General features: G+C 39.8%; 1 protein-coding gene across 2 annotated transcripts in view; it reads left to right on the top strand.

Moving 5' to 3' along the window:
• Positions 1-22511, top strand: part of LOC124788748 (centromere protein I-like) — a 358748-nt gene that overhangs the window by 290823 nt on the left and 45414 nt on the right. For both annotated transcript variants that reach the window (XM_047256033.1, XM_047256040.1), the window contains one exon: positions 12275-12454. In XM_047256033.1, coding sequence (XP_047111989.1) covers positions 12275-12454 — 180 coding nt within the window. The remainder of the gene's footprint in view (positions 1-12274; positions 12455-22511) is intronic.

Here is a 22511-nt window from a genome sequence, read left to right as displayed (position 1 = left end):
ATTCTGCAAATTCTTACTATCTTCTGGCTGTGCTACTTTGGTACAGACAACTGCATCATCTGCGAATAGTCTTAAAGAGCATCCGACACTTTCTAATAGAATATATTGTAAACAGCAACGCTCCTATCACACTTCCCAGTGGTACCATCTGTCGATTTTATTCTGTTAAGAGTGATGTGTTGAGTTCTATCTGCTAGAAAGTCTTGAATCAAATTGCAAGTCTACTCCGACACACTATAAGCTCGTCCCCCCCTCCCCCAATTAAACAGCAATTCAGGATGTGTCAAATGCTTTACTTAAATTAAGGAACATGGCGTCAACCTGAGTGCCATTATCCATTGCACTGTGGTTCTCATGGAGGAATAGGGTGAGCTGAGTTTTGCAGAATCTCTGTTTGTGGAATCCATGATGATTTTTATAGAGGAGATGTTCGTTTTCTAAAAACATCATAATTCTTGAGCATAAAACATGTTCCATAATTGTACAACAGATTGATGTCAATGATATAGGTATATAATTATGTGGATCTGTCTTACGGCCCTTTTTGGAAACAGGAATAACCTACACTTTTTTCCAGTCTTTAGGTACCTTTCGTTGCTCAAACGATCTACGATAAATTACTGCTAGAAGGGAAGCAAGTTCTTTCGCATAACCTTTATAGAATCTTATTGGTATCTCGTCTGGTCCTGACACTTTTCCACTAATAAGCAATTGTAGCTGCTTTTCATTTCCGTGATCAGTTATCTCAATATCTGCCATTTTGACGTTCACACAACAATTGAAAGGAGGGCTAGTGTTATGATCTTCTGCGGTGAAACAACTTCGGAAGACTGAATTCAGTATTTCAGCCTTCTCTCTGTTATCTTCCGTTTTGGTGCCAGTGTAGTGCTGAGAGAATTAATAGATGATTTTGACCCGCTTACTGATTTTACATAAGACCAAAATCTCTTAGGGTTTTTACTAAGGTCGGTTGACAACTTCTTACTTTCATAATCATTGAATGCTTCTCTCATTGCTCTCCTTACGCTCATTTTCACTTCATTCAGCTTTTGTTTGTCAGCTAGGTTTTTACTTGTTTCGAATCTGAGATAAAGCGCTCTTTGTTTATGTAGCACTTTTCTAACATGGCTATTAAACCATGGTGGATCTTTCCATCCCTTAAAATCTTACTCAGAACATACTTGTCTAGGACACATTGAACGATGTCTTTGAATTTTTTCCATTTGTTCCCCCCATCTTCGTCCTCATCACCAAATATTTGATGCTGACTGCTGAAATATTCTGAAATTTGTATCCTGTCACCCTTGCTGAGCAAATATATCTTCCTACCTTTCTTAACATTCCTTGTAGGAACCATCGTCATAGTTGCTGTCACAACCTTATGATTGCTGATACCTTCATCTGTGTTAACTGATTCGATAAGTTCAGTTCTGTTTGCTGCCAGGAGGTCTAAGACGTTACCCTCTTGAGCTGCTTCTCTACCTGCTCAAGGTAATTTTCGGACAACACATCCAGAACAATGCCACAAGAATCCCTGTCTCTGGTGCCATTCTTGATGGCGAAACACTCCCAATCTATACCTGGTAAGTTGAAGTCACCCCCTATTACTACGGCATGATCAGGAAAACTACTAATGCTATTCTGCAAGTTCTGTCTGAAGCACTCTCAAACTACAGATCCTGACCCAGGTGGTCTGTAGAAACATCCAGTCACCATTCTTTGATATTCGGTTTCACCCAGATTAATTTACATTCAGAATCCGTGATAAACTCACTAGATTTTATCGAATTTTTTACTGCAATGAACATGCCACCACCATTGGCGACTAACCTTTTCTTATGATTAACTTTCCAATCTGAACTTAGGATTTTGTTGTCATTGACATCTGGTTTCAACCAGTGTTCTGTTCCTAATACTATGTGTGCATTGCAAGCTTCAGTAAGTGATAATAATTCTGGGACATTTCCTCGGATGCTCCTGCAGTTTACTAAAATATTATTAATCTTCTCCGTCTCTGATCTATGAGGACCAAGGTTCTCTGCACTGTGGCTGATTTAACAGGCAAATTGTCTTTGGTCCCAAGGGAGGGGTTGCCTAACAAAAAAAAGCCCGATGTGCACGCCACATGTACCCTAGCAGCCACTTCCTGCATGTAGTGCACGACTGACCTATTAAGGAGAACCGTACAATTCTGCACCCGATAGTGGAGGTCGAGAAATTCACATCCGATACTATCGCAGAGTTGTCTGAGCCTCTGCTTTAGACCTTCCACTCTACTCCAAACCAGAGGACCGCAATCAACCCTGGGTACGATGCTACAAATACAGCTTAGCCTGCACCCTGCATGTGTTGCTAGTTGCCTTCACGAAATCAGACAGCTGCCAAAGGAGCCAAGGATGGCCTCGGATCCCAAGCAGCAGGTGTCATTCGTGCCGACAAGTGCCATTACATGCAGCCTGTTGCATCCATTGTGCTCAATAGCCACTGGCAGGGCGTCCTCCATATCACAGATGAGACCTTCCAGCAAAATACCAAATGCACACTGGTATTCTTTCCCACCTTACCTGCTATCTTCCTGAGGGGGTCCATCACCCGCCTAACATTGGAGCTCCCAACGACAAGCATACCTACCCTCTGTACTTGTCCACACTGGGCAGGAAAACCGACCGCTGCCCCAACAGGAGAGGCATCCTCTGCTGGCTTAGTTATCAACAACACTGGGTAGCACCTTGTAGCTGTTGTTAAGATGTAGGGAGCCAGCCACATGGCCTGCTCCCTCTTTCGCCTTCCGCCCAGTGACACGCGAACCCACCACTGTCTGCCACCCACTCTGGAGTGAGGACAGACCAGCTAGATATTGCGTATCCGAAGGCACAGCGAACATCCGGGTCGCCAGGGGATTCCAGTGGCACCAAGGGTGTCGCAGGTTTTCTCACTGGTGCCGCAACATCACCGCAACTTTGAGCATTAGCTAGAAGCTTGTCAACGGTAGCAAACACAGCTTCCAGCTGTTTTCGGACAGCAACCAACTCGCCTTGTGTCCTGCTCACAACAAGCAGAGTCCCAAGCCATATCATACAGTGTATAAAATAGATATAAGGTCTCAAATGGCGCCACTGAGTTTGAAGTGTATACAAAATATAGCAAAGGAGAACAAAGTAACACTAAAAGTTGCTGTGCAGATTTCTCACTGTACTCTGAGACCACAAGTTAGATTACATTAGATTAGATTTGATTAGATTTACTTTCATTCCAAGCTATTAAACAGAAATAAATTTCTCTACTGTAGTTGATATATTTACAGATACCTGTTATTAGAAATCCTGTTTACCGAAAAGTTACTGCACAAGATAAATATTCAAACTAGAATGCACTGATCTAGACTCTATGCTGTCTACTAGCACAAAATTAAAACTTTGTGGCATGATGAAGTTTCTAGTGGTGGGAACATGTGCACTAGGAAGCCTCTCTACACACGGATATTCACAGCACTGACGCAAAAACAAAAACTATGATTAATTTTCTAACCAATTGTCTACACAGTAAAATACACAAGTATAGTTCACTTCTTATCAGAAGCAGGTGAGCCGCGCGGAGTGGCCACGCGGTTAGAGGTGCCATGTCACTGACTGCACAGCCCCTCCCGTTGGAGGTTCAAGTCCTCTCTCGGGCATGGATGTGTGTGTTGTTCTTAGCGTAAATTAGTTTAAGTAGTATGTAAGTCTAGGGACCGATGACTGCAGCAGTTTGGTCCCTTAAAAATTCACATACATTTCAACATTTCAGAAGCATGTGGAAAAAAAAGACTAAATTAATTTACTATTTATCAGACAAGTTCTGCTGCTGCGCATCCTCTCAGTTCGGCAGCTGCCGCTACATATGCTGCAAACATCAATTTTACTGGGCATCTGGGAGGTATTTGGAAATAAAGTAATTTATGTACAACAAGATGGCACTACACCTCACTGGCACAGAAATGTCAGAGTCTACTTGGATGAAAATCTACCTGGATGATCGATAGGTCTAGAGGAGCTGTTGAATACCTGATAGTGTCTCCAGACCTTACACCTCTTGACTTCTACCTATGGGGGACCTTGAAAAGTGAAGTTTACCAACAGAAGCCAGCTATGCTGAACTAGCTATGAGAAAACATCGGGGCGTCCTATGCTGCTATCACACCGGCAACACTGACAACCATACTTTGGTCAACAGATCCGTAGCATCAACATTGTTCGGCTGTTAATGGGGGTCACTTTGAACACACAAAATTACCTTCCCCTGTGCAGGAATTGTAATGGTATGTCATTTTGTGCCATTAATATTGACTATCAAAGATTGTCTACATTTTCTGGATCCCTCTTTATTATACAGAAATAATTCACTTTTGTTCTTCTCAACAGGTAGCCTAATCTCCTTGTCGTATTTAATTATTAAAGTTTTCATATCATGTGTACATGTTTCTTCACAAGAAGTTAAATCATAGAACCTATTAGCTGTGGCACTATCATCAATATTATACAAATCATTAGCAACATAATTGGGTATCTCTAAAACATTAATATACTCACCATTTTCACCCAAAGCTTCTTATACACCCACTTTCTCTTTGAAACAAATAAAATACTTTTCTTCATCTACTGCCACAAAGTCATCACCACAATTATTCCCCTTAATACCACAAACGTCATCTACATCTTTCTCTTTAATATTTCCAATACTGTTTTTGTATCTATTTATTCTTAAGTCGTTGTTCATTAACACAGTGCCCAACTTTCGCTCGCCTGGTTCCCTCATAACTGCTTCAATCCCTAAATCATCATGTACACTATTAGCCTGGTTATTCTCAGTCAAGTTACTTCTTTCTACCCAATTATAGAATTCTGTTAAGTTTATGATATTTCCTGCCTTTTTACTGATGCATGTGTATTCAATTTCCTTACCTGCAGTTCTCAGATTGATTGGTTGACAAGTTTCATTTTCTACAGACATCATATTTATAGAATAGTCCACAATTTTAAAATAATAACTCATTACTTCACATGAATCTGTTTGCTTTTAATTATTATTATTATTGATGTTGTTCCATTTATAACTCATGCATTTCCCCCCGCCGTGTGGACTGACAGTGGGACACCTATTAGTTTTTTAATTCATGAATATCCCTTTCATGACCAAATTATTTTTTACTCAGTTTTTTAAATTTTTGTTTTGTATTTTGTTTAAGGAATAGCTTCTAAAGTGAAATGTATAAAAAGTGTATGATTGCTACAATCAGCTTTTTTAATATTTCAGATGGGTCTTATATGTCCCATTGGTCATTAGGTGGGAGTATTGCATAGGTTTGAATAAAAACAGAGCATAAGAGAGATCATTTAATTTCAGCTGCAACTTTTACAAAAAATAATTAATTTTTGTGACCAGTTTATACAAATACAAGGGTTATATTGTAAATGATGTTTGATGTTGATTTTACCAATGCCGATATCAGGATCATTTATTTTCTATGAAATTTTTTGAAGCAGGGATGTGCACATAGAGGAACTTTGTGGTGTATGCACATCATGTCGGTTCGTACTTCCTTCTGCTTTGTGCTCCATAACCTGCAGTGCTTCCTTGTGTCTTTTACTGGGAAGGCGAACTTCATCTGGTACAGTCATGACACCCGGTTTGTTTCTTCTTAGAAAATTTGGTCTTCCTCTTCTTTTGATTTTATGACCTGCTGTTAGTTGTCTGTTAAGCGAAAGGTGAAAGGATAACTGGTTATGTCCTCCTCTATGCTTACGGTTCCACATTATGAAACTGTTAACAATTGCCAGGTCAGTTACGAAAAAGAAAAGATGATGCCACCACTTTAGAGATCACCTTCCAATTGCATGTCTCTCATGCATTTGATCAAAGCAATCTACACCTCTCATAAATACATTATACTCTGCAACTGCTTTAGGGCAGAAGACCTCTGATGAAGTACCATCTCCGTTTTTCCTGTTGACAAAGGTTACATCTTTTGGGTATGATAAGAACTTAGTATCATCACAGTCTTGTTGTCTTGCCATTTTATTGCTGAGACACATCCCTTTGTTTTGAACATAAACTGCCAACTGCCCCCGTTGTAATTTGTCTTGTTTCTTCATCTTACCTGAAAGTCCCTTCCTGTTTCTCCTCACTGTTCCAACTCCAAAAGGTCCTCTTTCATTTAGTTACTTCATCAGATTGTACGACGTGAAGAAGTTATTGAACACAATTAGTTGGTGAGACTGCATGTATGACTCAGTAAGATGGAGCACTACATTTTCTCCCAAACTGAACAATGAGTCTTGGATGTCCTTCTTTCAAGTACACGCCTCAAACTGAGTTATGAAACCTGTTTTTGAATCAGCAAGACATCAAATTTTGTAACCTCGTTTTACAGGCTTTATTGGAAGGTACTGCTTTATAGAACAATGCTCTCTGAATGGGACCGTACTTTCATCAACAGCCATGATACTTGATGGAGTGTGTACTTCTTTCAAATTGTTATTGATAGCGTCAATTATTGGGTGTAATTTGCATAGTCGATCGTAGCCAGCTTCACCTCTTGGTACTGCTGTAGCATTGTCATTGCAGTGAATGTTTTCAGTCAGTTTTTTGAACCTGGTTTTACTCATTAGTTGAGAAATTCCAGTTACACCTAAAAGTGGGTCAGTGGACCAGTAGTGACTCAGCTCAGGCAGTCTATGTATTCCCATTAGAATGTGAATGGCAATAAGATATTTTATTTCTTCAACGGCAGTGTCTTTCCAATTGCAGCTGGCCTGTCTTACCCTTTTACCTCTAGTAATGTTGTCACGTATTTGAGTTGCATAGAGATTAGTCTCATCTTTGATCTTCCTCAATCAATCATCAGTAAAAATTGTAAAAAAAATCTATTACTTTATCATTTGGTCCAAAATCAATCTTTATATATGCACTTCCATCAAGAGATGCTGATAAGTTTTCAAACTAAGTTACGTTGTCATTCCACTGTGTTTCAGTTTCATTGGCATGTTCGACCCCATTCTCTTGTTCTGCACACACAATAAGTTCATTTGCAGTGTTATTGGTAATTTTGGTGACATTTTCTTTTACTGCACACGCAATACCATCATTTTCTGCCCCCTCCATTCTAGCACTGTCACCATTGTTGTGACAACCATAACTATGTGGCTCAGCCAATGTCCTAGGTGGTGTAGTATTAATAGATGTACTGTTGGATGCATCAAGACGGGTGAGCTTATCTGCAGCTTCATCACCACCTTCTTTCTCCAAAAATTCTTCATTATCAGGAAGCGAAAAGTAATACTCAAGAAGTTCTTTATCTTTCAGACATGACATTTCTAAAAAGAAAACGGAAATAAGGTCTGCATGTTGTTGTTGCTGCTGCTGCTGTTTTTATTGTTATTGTATGAATTCTTTACTGAGCCAAGTGATGTAGCATCGCACAGTGAGAGAAATAAAGCCAAAATGTCTAATGTATAACGAAATTATAAATAATATGTGGGACAAATATGTCCCACTGGCCATGTGATTCATATTTCATGCAGTCAAAAACTAAAAACTATTTGCCAAATCACTGAAGTACATTTTACGCTGAAATTCCACATAATATTTACTAATAAATGATAAGAAACACAATAAATATGGTTATTATGCTTACCTCGCTTATTTACAAAAGAACAGTTGAAAAATATGCAAAAACTTTTACAGAAGCGATCAAACAAGTGCAGTGCATCGAACAACTTCCAGCAGAATGCAGCTACTTGGCGGGAAGAAGTTTGTAATGCTTTAAAGTAGTAGCGAAGGCTTCCAGTAGATGGCAGCACACTACAGATGTGGGGTTTCTGTTGTCCCCTTGGTCGTGCAGCACGAAAAAGTGAATTAGGGTACACTTGTCCCATGGTTCATGAAAAGGATATTTATAGTTTCTTTTCTTCTTGTGTCATTGTACCCATGCCAATATCTGTTCATGGTGCCAAAATCTCTGTTGTCATTTTCTGTTCCAATTATTCTCATGCTATCCCCTAAAATGAAAATTATTATTATTGCAATTGTGTTCCCTTGAATGAAAATTGTTACCATTGTAATTGCAATGTCCTTTAGGATGAAATTATTGTGGTCTTCAACATGGGGCAAAACCAAGGTGGAAACATATCCAGATGATTTTTGGTTGGGTATCCACCCACCCTTCATTACACACGTTGGACGTCATAGGCTGGGAAGACTGGTAAAACAGGGCGGGTGACAAACTGTGGCAGAACTAACATCAGACTTCAATGCCGGACAGAGTACAAGTGTGTCTGAACACACAGTGCACCGAACACATCTAAAAATGGGCGTCTGCAGCTGACAACCCATGCATGTGCCAATGTTAATACCATGACATCGACAATTGTGACTAAAACGGGCATGTGACAGTCAACACTGAACACTGGACATTGGTGCAGTGGCAGAGCATTGCATGGTCTGTTACATTCTTCATCATGCTGATGGAAGGGTGCAAATCCATCATCTTCCAGGGGAACAGCTCCATGACACCTGTACTGTGAGCCAGAGACAAGCTTGTGATGGCTCCATTATGTCCTTGGGGGTGGGGTTGGGGGAAGGGGGGGGGGACGGGGGGGGGGGGGGGGGGGGGGAGCATTCACGTGGGCATCCATGCATCGAGTAGAGCTCATGCAAGGCACCATGGTAGCCAAAGAGTATTGTACATTGGTTGCAGAACTTTACACTCCTTCGTGACAATTATGTTTCCCAAAGGCAGTGACATTTTTCAACAAGATAATCCGCCATCACAACACAAGGAGTGTGATGGAGTGGTGTGAGGAACACAGTGGCAAGTTACTCGATTGAATACATCTGGGATGTGACTGCCCATAATGTCAGAGCTCGTCGTCCCCCTCCCCGTAATTTATGGGAATTAGAATACTTGTTTGTGCTGATGTGGTGCCAGCTCCCTGCAGGAACCTACCAAGGCCTCATTGCTTCCATACCACAACACATTGGTGCTGTTATCAATGCCAAAGGTGGCCATACAGTACCGACTATTAGGTGGGTGGTCATAATGTTCTTGCTGATCAGTGTATGTAACCAAATGAGCTCTGTTGGTCAGATCAAGTACAACAGGCTGCCTGTTCATTGTTTGACACTGCTGTTTGTTTCATTAATCACAATATTACACACACAATGTGTGTAGATGTATCCTGACTATTCCTTCTCACAGGTTGTTCCTTTTCTCCCTGAGGAAGACTGCAACCAGCATCACTAATCTACTCCGAGGAAGTTGCACTACCTGTTGGAAACCTTCTTTCTTCTGTGGATCTGTATAAAGTAAATTCCTTGCTCATATCATCACAAGAAAATTCCGGATTTTCACGATACCTATTACCTGTGCGACACAGAAAGTTGTTGGAAGAAGGGGAGAAATAGATTGGGTTGTGAAGCTCATTAAAGTCAACCATATAGTAGTCTTTACTGAACTACAGTAAGGACGAGGAGCACAGTAAATTTATAGTTTCTGAGACTGTCGAACCATTGGAAAAAAGTATACTAGAATACATTTTGTTGGTAAACTTAACCCCTTCTCCCCACCCAATACATGCACTTTTTCAGTTTTCAGTCATTGTAATATGTAATGTGAAAGTATCTGATATTCCAAACACGTAGCATTCATAAAAGGAAAATTCTGTTCATCTCATAAGTTATATAATAATAGAAAAAGTCTATGTTTTTCGAGGCTAATTTCATCGTACCTTGTTCTGCTCTTGACTTGTTGGGATTTCACAGTTGTATCATTTCTTTTTGCTCTTTCTCCTCTTTTGCCTATGAAGGAACGTCTGGTTATAGAAGGCATATTTTGCTTCATATTTTACTTATGCCTTTGTTTGTGTCTGTGTCTTCATTTGTATTGGGGATCCAAGTTTGTTTATCTTCATTTAATTATACAAAACGTATGCATCAACACATAATTTTTTTTTAAATCCTCACATTTTCCATAGTTCCTTTCTTTCTTTCTTTCTTTCTTTCTTTTTTTTAAAAAAAAAAAAGGAAAATCAGAAATATCTTTCTCAATACTCTTTTTGATCACAGGAAATCATTACTGTGAGATGAAGGTAAAAGCAGATCTACACCCTCTGCAGTCCAGTAGAGCATCTAACATCTTCAATTGTGAACAGAACAGTACACCTTGTGTAAAATGTTCAATCTGTCAACATACCACAAAGTGTTATTTCAAACTGAGACAGTGGGCATATTATCATATAACACCAAGAAAGCTTTTCAGGATGGGAAGTTCATCATCAAACTGGCTTACATTACAGCAATGTCATGTAAACATACAACTGCTATTGTGGGACACAAATTAATGAATATCTGTCTTGTGGTGATTGCCTGAGGTAGGCAACATGTGTTGTGAGTGCTACCTACAAACTGTGGCTTGTAGTTACACTGAGGAGAATCCATCAAGAGTGTATGATGTCTTTTTGGTGGGAACTGGGACGGTTGTGTTGGCCCAGACAGTACATCACCATCTCCACACAATCAACTGGCATGACAGCTTTCTGTTACAGACAACAGTGCAAACTCCAATGCACCGTGGACTGCAAAGAAAGCAAGCAAGGGATTCCTGGATCAGTAATGATTACAAAATTTCTCTGAGACCTTTTGTGATTGTCATGTGAGAGTGTGAGGGGATCAGCAACAGGGTAATCTGAAGGTTGTGCAGTATCGGGGCAGAACCCTCCAACCTATTTTCCAACCCTACATTTATCATCATAATGATGAATTTATCTTTCAAGGCAATAATGTGTGAACACACCACGCCCTTGTAGCAAAATGTTCTCCAGAAGGCAGCCACCAACTGAATAGAATGACTGAACGACATTTGCACTGATTTGAACCTGATTAAGCACATTTATGAGTGACTGCAGCTTGCGGTGCATCATCGCAGGTGCTCACCGGACATGTTGAATGACCTCAGAAGGATCACTATCAGGGCCTGGGACAAGCTTGAGCAACAGTGCTGCAACCATCTTGTGCACAGCATGCTGAGGAGGATCCAAGCATGTTAAAATGTGCAGAGTGGAGCTTCATGGTATTGAATGTTATGTAGTAAAAGATTTTGATTTCACTGATGTGCTCTTTCAGACTACCCTTACTTTGGCTATTGCTTTGTATTAATTTTATAGCATAAATTTTTTCCAATAAGGCTTAATCTTTACATTCTCGTTCCCCATGAATATAAGATCACACCTATGGGTATGGTTGGTGCAACAATTTCTTTGGAGCAATTTAGCTTCTGAAAGTCACCTTTTAATGTTAGGTTGAGCTTACTTTGTGTGCAGATATCACTTGTGCTGTACCATTTCATTAAATGGTTCTCAGGAAGTATGACTGCTGTCAAGTCTCCATAAGAACTCAAAAATAACTCATTTGACCAATATGGTTTATTAGAGAATATTTGTATTGAAAGACAGTAATATGTCACTTTAATACGCTTTGAAATTACTCTTTTGGAATTTAGACAGTAAACATCTCCATAATACACAACACCTCTTGTGCACTCTGTCACCGGTGTTAGATCGGCGTATCAGTGACACTGGTGCACTTATTAAATGAACTGATAGCCAAATGTGCTGCTCTTGTTGACGCCTTCTATTGATTATACTCGGTATGGGTTCCGGGCTGATGAGCGATAGTCAAGAACTTCTTAAATAATAGTTGTATGCATTATCATGTTCTTCGTGAATTAATTTTCTTAGATTCTTCCAATGAATGTCAATTTGCCATCAGCATAAGGAGATTGATTATGGTTACCCAGGTGAATTTTTCAATTGTTGTACCAGTGTTTGGGATTGTAGTGTGTGTGTGTGTGTGTGTGTGTGTGTGTGTGTGTGTGTGTGTGTGTGTGAGAGAGAGAGAGAGAGAGAGAGAGAGAGAGAGAGAGAGAGAGAGAGAGCTTTCATATTCTTCTATATTTTCAGTTCCCTAATAAGTGTTGGAAAATTGTGGGGAATGTGATTTTGGTGTACTATGCTTACTGTTTACAAAAGAGATTTTTTTTTTTTTTGGGGGGGGGGGCATTGTTACTGTAATTATCATAATTTCTAAGGATGTTACATTAAAACTGAATCATGTTTTCCAGGGGCATGCTGTAAGATTTTAGAAATTTTTCCAATTTGAAGTGTTATGAATTTATTCCTTAACTCTCCAATCTTTGTAGACTGGCAATTCCTGATTCTGTCTTATTTGTATATTGTTGCAGATGCTTGCTCGGCATTACAGAGACCATTGTGACTTGTTTTTACATGTAACTCCTGAATGGAATCCTAAAAGAACTTACGTGTGCATTCTGAAGTTTGCGTCATACATGTTTGGCCAAGGGTTTTCTCAAGAAGAGTCCACAGCGATTTTACTGCCTGAAGTCCTCATGTTCTATGAGAAGGTAATTGCATCATAATAAGTATTGAATATGCATTGCTTTTTGAAAAGTGCAATGGTCAAGTAGTATGTGACACACTTTTGAAAGTTATTTCCCAGATGAGCAGGAAAAATGAAAAACTTTGCTTTAATGCCAAGTTATTTAAGAAATAATGAGAAGTATTTTGAAAAATGCTGCCTTTGACTAAATCAGTAGTTTGAGGCAGCATATATGTATTTCTAGCCTTGCAAAACAGTGAAAAACTTTTCGTGAAATTTAATATAGTTGTGTTAGGGGATAAGTGATCTCAGTGTAATGTATTAGGTTGGTGCATAAGTTCGCAGTGTTCCTGTTTTGCATGTTGGTATTCCAGTTGCTATGGGTTTATGTATCTATTATCATTTTTTATTTGTAGGTCACTGATGTTATCTAAGTTTACATTTTGTCATCTGGAGATAGTGAGTGGAGCAGTGGATGCTAGGAAATGGAGTATTGGAACATTTCAGACACATTCTTCTGTTTGAGTTCAGTAGAGGGAGGACAGCAGAGAAGCCAGTCTGAAACATTTGTGCTGTGTATGGGGATAACACTGTTGTATAAAGCATGGGAAGAAAATGGTTTTCTCGTTTTAGGGAGGATCATTTTGACATTAGTGACTCTCCACGTTCAGGGAGACCTTTGGGGTTTGATCAAGATCATTTAAATGCATTAATTCACATTTATCCTTGTTAGTGTGTTCGAGAACTGGCAGTGACGAACTGTGATCATTCCACCATTGTGCAACATTTGCATGCAATAGAGACAGTTCAGTCGCGTGGCTACTGCATGTCTTAAGCCAAAATCAGCAACAGGCCACACATGCATCTCTGCTTGCTCATCATCAGTGGGCTCATGAACAACACCAACCTTTCCTATCCTGTATCATCGCTGGTGATGAGAATTGATGTCTTTATGCTAACATAAGGAAAAGAAAGGAATAGTTGAGTGCAAGTAAAGTAACAACTCCCCGTACAAAGCCCTTTATGCATCCACAAAAGATAATGTTACGCATCTGGTGGAATACTGACTGTGTGGTATACTCCAAATTTCTTTCCTGAGGTGTAACCATTGCAACTGACATGTATTGCAACAACTAAGATATCTTGCAGATGCAGTCCAAATACAACAACCAGGAAGGCTGCGCGCAAGTGATGCTACTCCAGAATAATGCCTGCCTGTATTCTGCTAGACTGACAGAAACCGTGTACAGTAGTTCGCAGTTCGTAGTGTTCCTGTTTTGCATGTTGGTATTCCAGTTGCTATGGGTTTACGTATCTATTATCATTTTTTATTTGTAGGTCACTGATGTTATCTAAGTTTACATTTTGTCATCTGGAGACAGTGAGTGGAGCAGAATTTGAAACACGAACAGCTGCTAGCATGAGTTTCTTGCAAGTAGATACCTTAGGGGTTGCGAAGCAACTCAAATCGCTTGATACGGGCAAGTCTTCAGGTCCAGATTGCATACCGACTAAGTTCCTTTCAGATTACGCTGATACAATAGCTCCGTACTTAGCAATCATATACAACCGCTCGCTCACCGATAGATCTGTACCTACAGATTGGAAAATTGCGCAGGTCGCACCAGTGTTTAAGAAGGGTAGTAGGAGTAATCCATCGAACTACAGACGTCAGTTTGCAGTAGGGTTTTGGAGCATATACTGTATTCAAACATTATGAATCACCTCGAAGAGAACGATCTATTGATACGTAATCAGCATGATTTCAGAAAACATCGTTCTTGTGCAACTCTTTACTCGTACGAAGTAATGGCCGTTATCGACATGGGATCTCAAGTTGATTCCGTATTTCTAGATTTCCGGAAAGCTTTTGATATCATTCCTCACAAGCGACATCTAATCAAGCTGCGGGCCTATGGGGTATCGTCTCAGTTGTGCGACTGTATTCGTGATTTCCTGTCATAAAGGTCGCAGTTCGTAGTAATAGAGATGATGCTGTAATTTACTGTCTAGTAAGGTCATCCGAAGACCATTATCAGTTGCAAAGCGATTTAGGAAAGATTTCTGTATGGTGTGTCAGGTGGCAGTTGACGCTAAATAACAAAAAGTGTGAGGTGATCCACATGAGTTCCAAAAGAAATCCATTGTAATTCGATTACTCGATAAATAGTACAATTCAACTAAGTACCCGGGTGTTAAAATTACGAACAACTTCAGTTGGAAAGACCACATAGATAATATTGTGGGGAAGGCGAGCCAAAGGTTGCATTTCATTGGCAGGACACTTAGAAGATGCAACAAGTCCACTAAAGAGAGAGCTTACACTACACCTGTTCGTCCTCTGTTAAAATATTGCTGCGCGGTGTGAGATCCTTACCAGGTGGGATTGACGGAGGACATCGAAAGGGTGCAAAAATGGGCAGCTCGTTTTGTATTATCACATAATAGGGGAGAGAGTGTGGCAGATATGATACGCGAGTTGGGATGGAAAAGACGTTTTTCGTCGCGGCGAGAGCTATTTACGAAATTTCAGTCACCAACTTTCTCTTCCGAATGCGAAAATATTTTGTTGAGCCCAACCTACATAGGTAGGAATGATCATCAAAATAAAATAAGAGAAATCAGAGCTCGAACAGAAAGGTTTAGGTGTTCGTTTTTCCCGCGCGCTGTTCGGGAGTGGAATGGTAGAGAGATAGTATGATTGTGGTTCGATGAACCCTCTGCCAAGCACTTAAATGTGAATTGCGGAGTAGTCATGTAGATGTAGATGTACACGAGTTGGGTCAGGTAGTCCTTCCACACTCACCTTATTCACCTGATCTTGCACCCTCAGATATTCACCTTTTCTGCTCTCTATCAAACAACCTTGAAGGGACATTCTTTCCAGGCAAAAATTTACTCCAAACATGGTTCGATGAGTTCTTCGCCTCAAAACCACATGATTTTCACAGTCATGAAATGGAAAAGGTACACCAGAATTGCCTAAGTATTGTAAATAGTGGAGGAGAATACATTATTGATGACTGAATTCTGTCTTGTGTGTATTAAAGTTATGGGAAAACAGTATGAATTTATACACCAACTTGCTATAAAACATTGCAATTTGTCTAAATAGGTGCAATTATTACAAGGTGATCAGTTTCAACGTCTATATTGGATAATCTGCATGTATACTGAAAATCAGACAAAGCCAATGAGTTACATCACGAGTATAAACAACATAGTGAACAAAACTTACTGCAACAGCTTACAGTTATCTGATCATCACATGCCATACCAAACATTGCACAACTTTTCATGCATTAATATAGGAACCATGCCTTGGTACCATGATGGTGCACAGGTTTGAGCAGCTTATAATTCTCAATGTCAAATACATATACAGATTCCAAAAGAGAGAACAAGAAAGTAATAATTAGATCAGAAGGAGAGCTATCACAAAGTGGAAGCAGTCATGGAGTAAAAACAATACTTAATAAGAAAATGCACTTACACACCTCTGATGGCACAAATGAAGCACATTTAAACAAGGACAGTGCCATAAATCATGCGACAGTGCCATAAATCATGCAACAGTCAGTAATACGTGACAGTAACCAAGGAGTACTCAGAAGAAAACTCATAGAATTTTATCTATTTAAAGTGATTGTAAACCCAGAAAGATTTCGAAAATTGTATCGTCCCAAGGCTGTGTAAGTCTACCTTTTGAGACCAACAGTTAAGTTGCTCCCCATAGGATCTAGGAAATATTTGGAGGAAACTATATGGGTGCCATTTTAATGTCAGGAATTTAATTGGTGTTAAAATACTAAATTCTTTTTATTCTTCCTCGTGCCGAAAACATTATTCTCAAAAGCCCCTTTCTGTGATTTTTAACTTACTCTGTAGTCTCTCATAGTAACCTCTAGTAATTTACTGCCTGCGTAACTTGGGGTTTCTCCACTGATTCACGTAATTTGTGGATATTGCATCCATCCAACACTTGTTACATTGCGTTAAGATACGGACCCATAGTTAATACCCACCCACCCCTCCCCCTGTCTCTGGGCAAGCTGAGAAAAACCCTCAATGCATTCAAAAATGTAATGAACAAAATGCTGAACTTTACATTGAAAAAAGTATACTGTTTGTAATTAAGTATCTATTATCATATTCATAATGTATGAATTACTAAAAAATCTCTAATTTCTGTTGCTAATTATTTGGGCAAAACTAAAAACATCTACCATTAAAAATAAAAATTGTCACTGAAATGTTCAATGTAAATGTTAAAATTAGTTAAAACTTAAAGCTGTAAAATCTACAGCAAAATTATAAAATTAAAGATGAAATCATGTATTGGAGAACATTGTGATGAGAAACTTTAATTACATCAAGTAATTTAGTATTGTAATAGGAATTCAGGAAACACATGTGGCTAAATATTTCAAATTTATCTCTCTTATTAGCTTTGAGCATATAATAAATACAAACTTGAAATATGCCCTTGACTAACTGCACTTCACAGCTATATTTTTATTTGATCTAGTCTGCTAAATAACCTTCCTGCAGTTCATGTTATTGGTTGAGTTGTTGTTATATAATACAGTAGTATCCTGTTAATATAGGGAGAAAAATTTTATTCCCCAAAGCTTCGCAAACTCAAATGGGAATCCCTGGAGGGAAACACATTTTCTTTTGAGTAACAATGTGAGAAAATTTAGAGAACTGTCATTTGAAGCTGACTGCAAAACTGATTAACTTCTCATGGTCAGGCTTCAGAGTCATGTAGAATTTTTTAAAGGAAATCATATTCACTGTCGACTGTAGAAATTATTTATTTCACTATTGAATTTTGGCCTTAGGTCATTTTCAAGTGTTACTGCAATTTTTTTTTCTGTTTTTGCCACTGCCCTCTACACATGTCAGATGATTTTAAAGTCTGACTTGTGCTAAAGCAAAATGTTTTACAGCATCACTTGAAAATAGCTCAGAGGCCGAAATTGCTATAGTGAAATAAATAATCTGTGCAGTCAACAGCAAATATAGTGTCACTGTAAAAGGTGACCGCAGACCAATTCTGCTGCCACTAACGTATATTTAGCATAAGGACCACAAAGGTAAGGTAAGAGAAATTAAGGCTCATATAAATAGTCATTTTTCACTCACTCTGTTTGCAAGTGGAACAGGAAAGCAGATGACTAGTAGCATGGACATTGTGGTGGCTTGCAGGGTATGTATGTAGATGTATAAAGTAGACTATTTAACTTTTTAGTCACAACTGTTATTTCTCCATAATGCATACCAGCTGTGGCTTCAATGTTTTAAGTGTGCTAGTACAGCCCAGACAGTGGCAGAGCACTTCCATGTCACGAATTTCACCAGTCAGTCTTTCACATTCCATCTGCACATTGAAGCTGCAGAGAGGAAGAGTTGCAGTTTTATGTTGAACAGTATAGAGGTATTCACCCATCCATTAGCAATGTAGAAATTGAAATCAGCTCTTTCAATGGTTCACAGTGCTGCATCTGGGGCACATAAGATTTGTTACAGCTTGCTGTTGCATCTCAGCCAGCGGTCTGCTTTCAACAGAGGTGTGTAAAGAAACAATACATTTCCCAAAACCTTGGTGGATGATTTTACTGTGAAACTGAGTGATTATTGTATCTGTATTTTATCTAGTGATTTTATATTTACATTAAACTATGGAGTGTTTGTATCTTAAATTTCTTCTTAGCTTTTCCTTATTTTGCTATCAGTTTTATTTAGTGCTTATTAACTTACATTTTAACAAGCAGTTAAACGCGTAAAATGCAAAGATATTTAATAATAGATATTAATCTGGCTTCGTGATCAACCGGTCATGTTTGCTTGTTATAATTGTGACTCTCTTAGTAGCATATGGGCGTTAATTTGAGAAGACTTGTTCATTCATCCCTCCCAAATGCACAAAAATTTTATTATTTTCTATTTTTGTACTATCATAATTTTATAACAAATGTGTAGAGAGAGTTTTGGTGTAAATGGGGGTACGGAGTTTGGGTCTCCCACAGGTCTAGTCTTCCAGAGGTGGTCTTCCTTGTTCTCCCATATGTTGACATAGCCACATGTTATCTAAAAAGCTGCTATAATACTCATGGGATATCACAGTAAAATTGCTTCTGAAAAATTACTTTGTTTCACTAAATATGCAATAGAGGGCATGCACCCAAAGTATACCCAAATATGTGGCCACCATCTGGTGTTTTGAGCTTGTCTTTCTGGTCAGTGAAACAAGTTGTAAGCTCAGCTTTTGTCAGCTTCTTCTGGTATTCCTCATCTCGGATTAATATTAAGCAATGTGAACTTGCTGTCACAGCTGTTGGCAACTTGAGTGTCAAGTACTGGCAATAAATACTATTTCTACACTTTTGTGGCTAGTAAATGCTATTGATTTAGTGCACTGCATTGATGTGGTGTTTCATCCTTTAAAAGAATTAATATATGACACAATTGAAAGAAAAATGCTAAACAGTAATAGTCATGATGCCTTCACTTGTAAGTGATGCAGTCCAGGGCATCTCCAGACAAGTCTTCACTGGTCATAGGGGTTCCGTTCCAAGAGGGTCTCATCACTGAAGACAGTTGTACTCCAGTCAAAGATATTCCAGGCCCAAGACATGTGGAAACACCCTGGACAGCACTGGGATACCAACCTGACTGTCACTTGCCATACAGCCCAACTATTAGGAGTGGAGGTCTGGAGTGCCATTTCTTTTCATAGCAGGACTTGTTGGTTGTCGTTCACGGCATCCTTACAGAAAAGGGGTATGTCAACAATATTCTATGTCCCATTTTGTTACCATTCATGGTTAGTCATACTGAGCTTACATTTCAGCAAGATAATGCCCGCCCACATACAGCAAGAGTTCTATTGCTTGTCTTTGTGCTTGCCAAACCCTACCTCGGCCAGCAAGGCCATCAGATCATTCCCCAATTGAGGATGTTTGGAACATTATGGGCAAGGTCCTCCATACAGCTCGGGATTTTGATGATCTAACATGACAGTTATACAGAATTTGGCACAGTATCACTCAATAGGACATCCAACAACTCTGTTAATCACTACCAAGCCAGATAACTGCTTGCATAAGGGCCAGTCGTGGACCACTGCATTATTGATGTGCTCATTTTGGAAGCTTATTCCCTTGAACAGCTCATCCAACCTTTCTGAAATTGTAATCATTTGCTTGTTTGGTGTTTCTTAAATGTACAAGCATGTTGCTTTTATTAAATTGTATAACGAATTTGTACTCACAACTCGACATATGTTCTTGTTCTGAGGCAGTTTTAAATTGTGCAATTAAGTGTGTGTGTGTGTGTGTGTCTGTCTGTGTGTGTGTGTGTGTGTGTCTGTGTGTGTGTGTGTGTGTGTGTGGGCCATTGCAGTATGCATACACGTTGCTGTTGTACCGGATGATGTCATGTGGAATGGTGCATATATTTTTGTGCATACACGTTGGTGTTGTACCGAATGATGTCATGTGTTACGGTGCATATATTTTTTTATGTGCCATAAGAAATGTATCATCTGCAGTGTGTCTCCTTTTGTTAATGCAATAATTCGGCTGGTGGTGGACATGTGTGTGGCTGTTTAACCTGGCCATTTCTACATCACATGCCAGGTGGTTCGGCAGAAAACTAGTTTGCACTGCAGTGTGAAGATAATGCCGATATTTCATGTAGATAAACGATCGGTGTCTCTTTGTACGTCTTGCAAGGCAGATGATGATAGGTCAGCATGGGAGTTGTGAATGTGCCTCTGCCTGATGATATCTCGTGTTTTCAAGGCATGTCTCGCACTGTAATGGAATGTTGTGTGTGGAACACGTACTGTCTTAAGCAACTGAAGCCTCGCAGTAAGGTTCTCTGCAGACTCGTAACACTGTGTGTGTTGCTGCAGTTGATTGCATATGTGCATGACATTGTTCCATGTCCTAAAGGTGATCCGGTGCACATAATGTTTCTTTTCATCTTGGCATGTCGCACCCATATACATCATTTGTGTTGCAGTAGAGTAGTTGCAAAGATTGTTCAGGTCCGGTGTCAGCCGGGTCGCACCACATGGTATACTATGTCATCCTTTCTGGGTAAGTAATGAATCTAGCACTTGCATGTAAGTACAGTGGGGATGGAATCATTTAGATATTTCACGTAAGGTGAATACATACTTGCACTAAGAGTCTGGCATACATCTGGCGACCTCACTACATGGAACCCACTTCAGATGTGTAAATACATTGCACATAGCATGTTCCCTGTGATGGTCATCATCATGGAAATGACACCCTGTTGTCTGTGGAGGGATAGAAATGGATGGGCATATGCCAGTGAGCGGCAATACATATATGTGTGGCAGGTTGCCTATCTGATTGCCCTTAAGGGGCCTGATGTGTAGACTGTCCTGCAGAGCAGGTCGATAACGCAGATCAATACCAGTCCCACACGAAACTTCAGTCATGCAAGACATTGTATGTCTGTATCTCTGTGAATATTAGAGCTAGACTGTTATGAACGCCCTTGTTGGTCTTCTCCTGGGCAAGGAGTTTGTTTGCCAAGTTGAGTCTATTCCATTCCATTCCAGTCCAGCAGGCTGGGAGGAGTTCCCAAACACACACTCACCTTTACGTATATTACCAAGATATTGGGTAGCATTTTCCTTAAAACTTTGGCTACATGTGTGTTCAACACACACACATTGTACACATCTCCTCCCCCCCCCCTTCCTGTGTCCACCTCTTTATTTCTCTCTCTCTCTCTCTCTCTCTCTCTCTCTCTCTCTCTCTCTCCATTCACTTCATTCTCCCACCTCTACCCTCTATGTACCTACTTACCTTATCCTCACCACCTTCTCTCTCTTCATCTCCTCCTCCTCCTCCTCCTCCTCCTCTTCTCTTTGTCCGTCTTCTCTGGCCCATCCCTCTGACCATATCTTCCTCTTCTCCCTCTGTCCATATTCTCATCCCCCACATGCAGTTCATCTTCTTGTTCCCCTCTTCCTTTACCACCTGCCCACTACTGCACTACATCTTCCCTCTGCCTCCTTCATTTCCCCCTCCTCCTCTGTGTGTCTGTCCATCTACTCCTTACCCTATCTGTGACCGTCTCCTCTTCCCCCTCATCTCCTCTTCCCCCTTTCTGTGTACATCTCCTCCTCCTCCTCCTCCTCTCTCTCTCTCTCTCTCTCTCTCTCTCTCTCTCTCTCTCTCTCTCTCACTCTCACTCTATCCATCTCTCCCCCTACTCTCTATGCCCACCTCCACTTCCTTCACACTCCCTCTGTCCATCTAGAAATGTTTCTCCCTAATTTTCCTATTTTGGTGATAGGTTTCGATAGATAAAACAGTTCATTAGTCAATCTATAGAATTAACATAGGTTAATTATTCGAAGTACTTGTAATAAACACAGACAGAAAAAAAAAATCACAGCACCAAACAGTAATTAACGTAAAGTAATGAAATTTCGGGAATACCTTTGTCAAGGTAACATATTTAAGTGATTAACATTGCAAAATCACAGGTTAATACAAGTGCAAGATAAGCTACTGAAAATGTGAAATGCCTGGTACATTTATAACCGTTGTAACTGCTAGAATGTTGAAGGGTTGAATGCAAGCATGCAAACAGGCATGGATTGTTTTGTACAGGTGCTGCATGTCAGTTTGTGGGATGGAGTTCCATCCCTGTTACACTTTTCTGGCAATACAGGGAGATTGTGGATGGTGCTCAAGTTGTCGTCCTGAGATGTCCAATATGTGCTTGATTGGAGACAGGTCTGATCATCGAGCAGCCCAAGGCAACATATCGACACTCTGTAAAAGTATGTTGGGGTACAACAGCGATAGTTTTATGAGCATTATCCTGTTGGAAAAAAAAAACCACCTGGAATACTGTTCATGAGTGGCAGCACAAGAAGTCAAATCACCAGACTGGTGTACAAATATGCAGTCAGGATGCATGGGATAACCATGAGAGTGCTCCTGCTGTCATACAAAATTGCACTCAAGACCATAACTCCAGGTGTAGGTCCAGTTTGTCTACAAGGATGGATCAAATATAAATGA

Source organism: Schistocerca piceifrons, chromosome 1 (assembly GCF_021461385.2).
Source record: "Schistocerca piceifrons isolate TAMUIC-IGC-003096 chromosome 1, iqSchPice1.1, whole genome shotgun sequence".
NCBI classification, from domain to species: domain Eukaryota; kingdom Metazoa; phylum Arthropoda; class Insecta; order Orthoptera; family Acrididae; genus Schistocerca; species Schistocerca piceifrons.
Note: the sequence above shows the minus strand (reverse complement) of the source record. Positions and strands in the feature narration are given on the sequence as shown.